The sequence below is a fragment of the Vigna unguiculata genome, chromosome 7 (assembly GCF_037176805.1).
Source record: "Vigna unguiculata cultivar grain cowpea cultivar isolate G323 ecotype 2 chromosome 7, ASM3717680v1, whole genome shotgun sequence".
NCBI classification, from domain to species: Eukaryota; Viridiplantae; Streptophyta; class Magnoliopsida; order Fabales; family Fabaceae; genus Vigna; species Vigna unguiculata.
The window spans coordinates 5,059,685-5,069,528 of record NC_140798.1 but is presented as its reverse complement, the minus strand read 5'-3'; the positions used below and the strand labels follow the sequence as shown (position 1 = coordinate 5,069,528).

Sequence of the window (9,844 nt, the reverse complement as noted above, 5' to 3'; positions counted from 1 at the left end):
ATTTTTATGCAAGAGGGAACCAACTTCTCTCCGAGTCTCTCTCCTCAATTCTTTCTCTCTCAATGCTCTGTTACTGACTTGCACCTTCTGCTTCTTTTACAGTTCGATTCTGATATTCCACTGGACCAGATTTTTATGTTTTTAGTTGAAGACAAATAATCTTCTATGATTTATAAATGTAACTCAACTCTACAAAATCAAGCCATAAAGGATTGTGCAAGCCTTATAAGCATTCCGGTCGTACATATAGTCAATATGCGATTTCAATCACCTTAGAGTTGAACTTGGTCAACTGCACTGTACAACACTCCAATCAACTTTTCTGGTAAATCCCCCTTAGGAATGAGAAGCTGAGTCTGCAACTTTGTGGCCCTTATCAGATTATCAAGAAGGTGAGACAGCTTGCTTATAAATTACAATACAATTGCCTAAAGAAAGCAGAATTCGCCCAGTTTTTCATATATCACTCCTAAAGAAAGCTATCGGCTCTACTATCACACCCAACCTATGCCTTTAATGGTATCAGAAGATCTGGAACAGCAAATTGAACCTCTAGAAGTCATAGCAGTTTGTAACAATTCCGAAGAAGGAGCTGAGGTTCCAATAAAATGGAAAAATCTACCTGACCTTGAAGCTACTAGGGAATCGTTTGATACTCTAATAAAACTTTTCCACTTTCACCTTGAAAACAAGGTGAAACTTTTGGGAGGGAGTATTGTTAGTAACAGACCTCCTATTAGGAGAGTATATGTAAGAAGAGGCAGGAAGGAAAGGGGTTAGGGCCCAAAAAGCCTAGTCCAGTAATGACGAAGGTCAGTTGTATACAAGAATAGAGGAGAAATGGGGAGCACGTACATAAATATTACTGGGTTGTATTTACCACCACCAACATTTTTCTAATAAGTACTATTTACCACCATCATTTTTCTGACCAGTATGGTTTACCAGACATTTTTCCGGCAAAAATTGTTTACTACTGTTGAGAATAAAGAAAATAGGGATTGAGATTAATCTTCCTTGTGTATAAACCACACATAGGGTAATCTATTTATAATAGAGAGAGGTACAAGTAAAAAGAGTAACTGAAAATAAAAAGATTAAATAGAAGATATTGTTTGATATTGTGGTTATCAATATCTAACAATATCTTAATAATATCAAACAATATCTAACACTCTCCCTCAAGCTGGAGCATACAAATCGTATGTGCCAAGCTTGTTACAAATATAATCAATTCTAGGTCCCCGTAAAGACTTAGTAAAAATATCTGCTAACTGATCACTTGAGTTAACAAATTCAGTCTTGATATCTCCAGACAAAACCTTTTCTCGAATGAAATGACAATCAATCTCAATGTGTTTGGTCCTCTCATGAAAGACAGGATTAGAGCTAATATGAAGAACAGCTTGATTGTCACACACAAGTGTCATTTGAGTAACATCTCCAAATTGTAACTCTTGAAGCAATTACTTGAGCCAAACAAGTTCACAGGCAGCTGAGGCCATAGCTCTATATTCTGCTTCTGCACTGGATCTTGCTACAACACTCTGTTTCTTACTTTTTCACGAGATCAAGTTACCACCAATGGAGACACAATACCCAGATGTAGATCTTCTATCAGAAGGAGATCCTGCCCAATCAGCATCTGAATAGCAAACAACTCTTGAATGGTTATTAGAACCATATAACAATCCTTTTCCAGGAAATCTTTTAATATACTTCAAGATTCGAATGACTGCATTCCAATGATCTTCACATGGAGAATTAAGAAATTGGCTTACCACACTGACTGCAAAAGAAATGTCAGGACGAGTAACGGTAAGATAATTTAATTTTCCAACTAATCTTCTATACTGCTCAGGATCAGATATAGGCTTCCCCTGATTTGGTAGAAGTTTAGTATTGGGATCCATGGGTGTATCAACAGACTTTGAACTCACCAACCCAGTTTCCTCCAAAATATCCATGGCATACTTTCTTTGAGATATAACAATACCATCATTGGACTGTGCCACCTCAATACCCAAGAAATATCTGAGTTTGCCAAGATCTTTTGTCTGAAAATGATGACAGATATGTTGTTTCAACTGAGAGATGCCATGGTTGTTACTCCCTGTAAGAACGATGTCATCAACATATACTATCAAGTAAACACATCCAGCACTCAAGTGTTGATAAAAAACAGAATGATCTGTTTCACACCGAGTCATACCAAATTGTTGAACAACATTGCTAAACTTTCCAAACCAGGCCCTAGGAGATTGTTTTAGGCCATATAGTGATTTGCGAAGACGACATACCATCCCAGAAGACTCCCCCTGAGCAACAAACCCTGGAGGTTGCTCCATATAGATTTCTTCTTGCAAATCACCATTGAGGAAAGCATTTTTAACATCCAGTTGATAAAGAGGCCATTGTTGAAGAGCAGCCATGGCGATAAATAAACGAACAGAAGCCATCTTTGCCACGGGGGAAAAAGTATCACCATAATCCAAACCAAAAATTTGAATATAACCTTTGGCCACAAGACGAGCTTTGAGGCGATCAATAGTACCATCAGGTCCAACTTTGATAGCAAACACCCACCTGCAACCAACAACAGATTTTCCAGACGGTAACGGGACTAGATCCCAAGTTCCACTGTTATGAAGAGCATTTAGTTCATCTGTCATGGCCTGACGCCAACCAGGATGGGCTAAAGCTTCACGAACAGTTTTTGGAATGGTCACAGAAGAAAGAGAGGAAAGACATGTATAAAAAGGTAATGACAAGCGATGATAACTCAAAGCAATATAATGGGAAGAGGGATTACGGGTAGAACGCATACCTTTTCGGAGGGCAATGGGAAGGTCAGACTCAGGTGTCAGAGCCGGAGGAGACAGAGCAGTTGGCACTTGAGTGGAGTCACATGGTGGTAGTTGTGATCGGTTTCGGCGACTATAAACCTGAAGAGGTGGTGGAGAAGCGGACTGTGGAGCAGGAACCGATGGTGACGAAGAAACAGTAAGAGGGTCACAAACAAGAGGAACATTAAAGGTATGAGAAGAGGTGTCAGAACTAGATGGAGGTAGAGGTGAAGTTTGACTCTTAAAATAAAGGGAGAACTCATCAAAGGTGACATCTGCAGACACAAAATAACGATTAAGAAAAGGAGAAAAACATTTGTATCCTTTTTGTGATCTTGTAAACCCTAAGAAAACACACTTATGTGATCTAGGAGAAAGCTTGTCAAGACCAGGACTGAAATTATGAACAAACATGTAGACCCGAAAACTCTTAGAGGTAAGGGATGAAGAGGGTCATGAGGAAATAAAATGGAATGAGGTATGTTATTCTTTAAAACCGAAGAAGGCATGCGATTAATAAGATAACATGCAGTAAGAATAACATCATCCCAAAAATGTTCAGGAACCGCTCCATGAATTAAAAGAGTGCGAGTGGTTTCAATAAGATGTCTATTTTTACGTTCAGCTACACCATTTTGTTGAGGGGTATAAGCACAAGAAGTTTGATGCAGAATACCGTGAGAAGCCATAAATTGTTTAAAAGAATGAGAAACATATTCACGGCCATTATCACTGCGCAAAACTCGAATAGAAACACCGAACTGAGTTTTAATTTCATGAAAAAAAGATTGAAAGATATGAAATAATTCCGAACGATGTTTCATTAAAAATAACCAAGTACATCTAGAATAATCATCAATGAAAGTAACAAAATATTGAAAACCTAAAGTAGACTTAACACGGCTAAGACCCCAAATGTCAGAGTGAACCAATGCAAAAGGGGATGAAGCACCACGTGTGACACTACGAGGAAAGGAAGTACGACTATGTTTGCCTAATTGGCATGACTCACACACAAAATGAGATAATTTGGACAAGGCAGGGACAAGCTGTTGTAACTTAGCAAGGCTTGGATGACCTAACTGAGCATGAAGAAAAGAGGGAGACTCCATAACTACACCAACTTGTGTAGAAGGACGGAGATGATAAAGACCATGAGACTCACATCCTGTGCCAATCACCTGTTTTGAACTCCGATCCTGTAAACACACAGAATTGTGGGTAAAAGAAACAACACAATCAAGAGAACGAGTTAGACGACTGATGGACAACAGGTTACTTGAGACTGAGACTTTAAAATATGAGTAGTGGACAACAGTACCACTCTCCTCCTCTTCTATTTATAATGAAGTAAGCAAGTACATATGAAAAGATATGAAAAGACTACTCTAAGATACTAGGCATGATTACATGCAATAGTAGATACGACAGTAGGTAGTTTCCCACACTCAACACCCTACACATAGGGTTAATGATACAATAGGTAATAATTCTAACACTCCCCCTCAAGCTGGAGCATACAAATTGTATGAACCAAGCTTGGAACAAATGAACTCAATCCGAGGTCCCCTTAATGACTTGGTCAACACATCTGCAAGTTGGTCATTTGACCCAACGAACTCAGTACAAATTTCCTTGGTCATCAATTTTTCTCGAACAAAGTGGCAGTCAATTTCTATGTGTTTAGTTCTCTCATGAAACACTGGATTTGATGCAATGTGGAGAGCAGCCTGGTTGTCACAATACATCTTCATGGTCTGAATTTCACAGAAGTTAAGCTCTCGAAGAAATTGCTTTACCCATGAGTTCAAACGTGAGAGACGCCATTGCCCGATATTCAGCTTCAGCGGTGGATCGAGCCACTACATTTTGCTTCTTACTTTTCCAAGAGATAACATTTCCTCCAAGAATATCCCGTAGTAGAGCGTCTGTCAATAGGAGAGCCTGCCCAATCAGCATCACAGTACCCAGAGATTTGAACATTTCCTTTATCTTCATATAGCAAACCTTGTCCTGGAGCCTTCTTGAGGTACCTTAAAATACGGATGATGGCATTCCAATGTCCAAGACATGGAGTCTGCATAAACTGGCTAACAATTCCAACTGCGAAAGATAGATCAGGCCTCGTAATAGTGAGATAAATTAACCTTCCAACGAGCCTCCTATATCTCTCTGGATCGGAGAATAATTCGCCTTCTTCTGTTGTTAACTTCTGATTTGGGTCCATAGGACTCTCTACTGGTCTGCAGTCAATCATACCTGTTTCTTGTAATATATCAAGAGCATATTTCCTTTGAGAGATTACAACTTCATCTTTTGACTGAGCTACTTCAATGCCCAAGAAGTATTTGAGGCTTCCGAGATCCTTGGTTTGAAAATGTTTACACAAGTGCTCCTTCAGTTGAGATATTCCAGTAGTATCATTTCCTGTAATAACAATATCATCAACATATACTATTAGGTAGACACATTTCCCAGGAGAGGTATGTTTGTAAAAGACTGAGTGATCTGCCTCACTGCGTCTTAACCCAAATTTCTGAACAATGGAGCTGAATTTTCCAAACCAAGCTCGTGGTGATTGTTTGAGGCCATATAAAGATCGATGCAATTTGCATACCATACCAGACTCCCCCTGAGCAACAAACCCAGGAGGTTGCTCCATGTAAACTTCCTCCTCAAGATCACCATGAAGGAAGGCATTTTTGATATCCAATTGATGAAGAGGTCAGTGACGAATTGCTGCCATTGCAAAGAAGAGGCGAATAGTAGTCATCTTGGCCACAGGAGAGAAGGTGTCACAATAGTCAAGGCCATAAACCTGAGTGTACCCTTTTGCAACCAATCGGGCTTTGAGTCGATCAACCTGACCATCGGGGCCAACTTTAATTGCATACACCCATCGACAACCAACAGCCTTCTTACTCGAAGGGAGGGGCACGAGCTCCCAAGTATGATTGCTTTCAAGAGCCTGCATCTCTGCAATCATGGCTTGTCGCCATCCAGGATGATCAAGTGCTTCATTCACATTTTTGGGAATAACAACAGAAGACACTGAGGATAAAAGTGAACAATAGGAAGGCGATAATCGGTGATAGCTAAGAAAATTATAAATGGGATGTGGATTTCGAGAGGAACGAGTACCTTTTCTGAGAGCAATGGGCCAACCTGAATCACCTTCACCAGGAGTCGTGGGATCAAGAGACGAGGGAGAAGAATCTGAAGTAAGGGATTCACCATGTTCTTGAACAACTGGACTATTCGTCGGCGTCCTGTGTTGGAGAGAATCAATAGGTGGAGATGATGGCTCAGGAGGACTTTGGTCGAGACTTGGAGGGACAGGGACATTGGAAATATTGTACTCAACCACGGGAATAGGAAGGACCTGCTGTATGACATGGACATCTTGAACAGATGGAGAGAAGTAAGGGGTCTGTTCAAAAAATGTAACATTGGCAGACATGTAATATTTCTTGGTTTCAGGAGAGTAACATCGATACCCTTTTTGAAGTCGTGAATAGCCCAAGAAAACACATTTGAGAAAGCGAGCGGAAAGCTTGTCTAACCCGGGAGACATGTCATGAACAAAACATACACAACCAAAAACTCTAGGAGAAGTGTGAAAGAGAGGATTGTCTGGAAACAGAATGTAGAAAGGAACCTTATGATTGAGAGAGGAAGATGGCATTCGATTAATAAGAAAACCTGCAGTTAAGATGGCATCTCCCTAGTGATGGACAGGAACGTTGGCACTAAGCAAAAGGGTACGAGCAGTTTCAACTAAGTGTCGATTTTTTCTTTCTGCTATACCATTTTGTTGTGGCGTATGAGGACAAGTAGACTGGTGCAGGATACCATGGGAACTCAACATTAGAAAGAGCAGACGAAAAATACTCTTTGGCATTGTCACTTCTTAAGATTTTAATTACTTGACCAAATTGATTCTTGATTTCATTCAAAAAGGATGTGAAGAGGGATAATAATTCAGAACGATCTTTCATAAGATAAACCCAAGTACATCTCGAATATTCATCAATGAAAGTAACAAAATACCTAAAGCCAAAAGATGAGACACGACTAGGTCCCCAGATATCGGAATGGATGACAGAAAAACTAGAAGTACACTTTGATTGAGATCTTTTAGGAAAGGTAGATCTAACATGTTTTCCTAGTTGACATGACTCACATTCTAAAGTCTGGAGACGACTAAGTTCAGGAAACATTTTCTTTAACTTGGACAGGTGAGGGTGACCAAGCCGATCATGTAACATTTTAGGTTGGGGGCTGCAACACATGACACACGTGGACGAGATCCAAAATGGTATAATCCGCCCGCTTCATATCCTTCTCCAATCCGTCTCCCCGAGCCACGCTCCTGTATAACAAAAGATTTGTTATCGAAGGTTACAGAGCAATTCAATGTTTTGGTTAACTGACTTAAGGAAATTAAATTGAAAGGACAATTAGGGACAAAAAGGACAGATTTTAGATTTAAGGACGGAGATAAGATGGCTTGACCGACTCCCTTTGAGGATGTTTTAGAACCATTTGCGAGGGTTATAAAATGAGATTTTTCTTGGAATGAAATGGTTGAGAACAAGGAGGTATTACCAGAAATGTGATCAGAAGCACCAGAGTCAATTACCCATGAATTGTGACCTTCCATGGATTGAGAGATGCAGACAGTTGATGTACTTGGAGCTTGAGATGATTGTGCCAAGCTGTTGGATTTGAGGCGTAGGTACTCTTGATACTCGTCCTCAGTGAACTTGGAGTCAGTAGTCTCTGCCTGGGAGACATTGGCTGTTTTGGCAGGAAATCCATGTAAAGTGTAGCAGTTTTCTTGGGTATGACCCATCCTTTTACAATACGTACACTGAGGACGCCCACGACCTCCACGTCCACCTCCTCTAGTTCCACGACCTCCTCTTCCTCGGGTGGCAACCATGACAGATGGTTCCATTACAGCAAGAGTTTCTAGAGTTTGAAGAGTTGGAACACGTATCATGCGGGAGATCAAAGGTTCCATGGAAGGAACCTCATGAGAGGTCAAAAGCTGATCTCGGATATGATTAAAGTCTGGTGTATAGCGCGGAGGATCATTACCATATAGTACTTGTCAAGCTTTTTCTTCATTTCATCTAGAGAGTCGACTTCCAAGAACATTCGAAGTTCTTCCACAGCAGCTTGAGCGTCATTCATGAATGACATCATATCATGGTTAGTCATCTTCATAGATGCCAACTTGTTCGCCGAATCATAGAGGCGTTGAATATCATTTGCATAGATATTCTGAGTTCGCTTCCAAAACGAGTGGCAAGTTTTGAAGGCCCGTAGGGACATCAAAAGTCGTGGTTCCACCGACTGCCACAATAGAGCACATAGTTGGAAATCCGCTTGTTTCCATTGTTCAGCTTTTTCAGAAGGTACGTGGCTGCCATCTTTCTCAAGGTGTTCGTGGTGTCCTTGACCGAGAAACCACATCTCGACGGCAGCGGACCAAGATAAGTAATTTTGACCATTTAGTTTCTCGGACGTAATGCAGGGGCTTCCGGAGAATGAAATAGCACTCCCAGTTCCTCCAGTGGCCATGATATGATCAAGAGAATAAACAAAAACAGAGAGGATCTCGGAAAACAGTGAAACAGTGACGAAAACAGTGAAATAGTGACGATTTTCGAATTCAAAAGGGACAATTTCCACAAGAGGTGCTACTGAACTTCACCGGAACAGAGATTTGATGGTCAAAACGGGTAGAGGAGGCTCCGGCGACGGCGACGGAGGTGGCGAGACGACGAACAGGCGACGGGAAGGCGGCGCGTGGGCGGCACGCGCCTGGCTGCAGCGAACAGAGAAGACACGCGTGGAGGCGCGTGGCGACGGCGCTGCCTGCGAGACCGGCGGGGTTGGCTGTCGCGCGGAGAGGCGGTTCAGATCCGGTGGTTTCCGGACGGAACTGCGTCGGTGGACGGCGGCGGACAGCGGCGGAGGACGCAAACAGTGGCGGACAGTGTTGAGAAGTTGTTTGACAGTGTTGGGTAGTTCAGAAACGAGGTTAACCGAACTTAGACAGCCGCGGACAGCGGCGGTGACTAACGGCGATCAACCGCGGACAACGGTGACGGACCAGATGAGACAGAAACCAGAGCGGGATCGACCCGCTCTGATACCAACTTGAGACTGAGACTTTAAAATATGAGTAGTGGACAACAGTACCACTCTCCTCCTCTTCTATTTATAATGAAGTAAGCAAGTACATATGAAAAGATATGAAAAGACTACTCTAAGATACTAGGCATGATTACATGCAATAGTAGATACGACAGTAGGTAATTTCCCACACTCAACACCCTACACATAGGGTTAATGATACAATAGGTAATAATTCTAACAAGGTTAAAAGGAGACCGAGGGACATAAAGAACATTATCAATGGTTAAAGAAGGAAAAAGTTTAACAGTGCCAACACCATGAGATGAGACTCTAGAACCATCAGCCAATGTAACAGAAGGTAAATGATTAGGAGAGGATAAAGAAGAGAACAAAGATTTGTTACCAGTAATATGATTAGTGGCTCCTGAATCAAACACCCAAAGACCAAGAGAAGAAGATCGAGTCAGACCAACAAAAGATGTACCTGTGTGAGCGATAGATGCAGTGGAACTAGAAGACTCATGATCCTTATACCATTTGAGAAATTTGTTGAACATAGCAGGTGTATCAGGTGAAACAGAAGGAGGATCCCCAGTAGAGGAAGGTGGGGAAAGGTTGGTTTGAACAGCTGCAGCAGAGCGAGGAGGACGTCCATGCAATGCATAACACCGGTCAATCTTGTGACCTGGCTTGCCACAATGTTCACACTCATGTAATGCATAACACTTGTCAATCTTGTGACCGAGCTTGCCACAGTGGTCACACTTAGGACGCCCTTTTCACTGTTTGCGAGGGCGAGTCCGGTCATCACGATGAGATACCAATGCAGAAGAATCATCAACAGAAGC

The 9,844-nt window shown here is 41.7% G+C and overlaps 2 protein-coding genes across 2 annotated transcripts; both read right to left on the bottom strand.

The window, feature by feature from the left end:
• Nucleotides 1-1,001: 1,001 nt before the first annotated feature.
• LOC146884556 (uncharacterized) lies at nt 1,002-5,546 on the bottom strand. The gene is made up of 5 exons (XM_085675479.1): nt 5,492-5,546; nt 4,727-5,273; nt 4,257-4,302; nt 3,730-4,045; nt 1,002-3,121 (listed from the first exon to the last, which is right to left on the bottom strand). The coding sequence occupies exons 1-5, from the start codon at nt 5,544-5,546 to the stop codon at nt 1,563-1,565; spliced, it is 2,523 nt and encodes an 840-aa protein (XP_085531605.1). The 3' UTR covers nt 1,002-1,562.
• Nucleotides 5,547-6,810: 1,264 nt separating this feature from the next.
• Nucleotides 6,811-8,525, bottom strand: LOC114169478 (uncharacterized). Its single transcript, XM_085676091.1, has 2 exons — nt 7,455-8,525; nt 6,811-7,218 (listed from the first exon to the last, which is right to left on the bottom strand). The coding sequence occupies exons 1-2, from the start codon at nt 7,870-7,872 to the stop codon at nt 7,181-7,183; spliced, it is 456 nt and encodes a 151-aa protein (XP_085532217.1). The 5' UTR covers nt 7,873-8,525; the 3' UTR covers nt 6,811-7,180.
• Nucleotides 8,526-9,844: the final 1,319 nt, after the last annotated feature.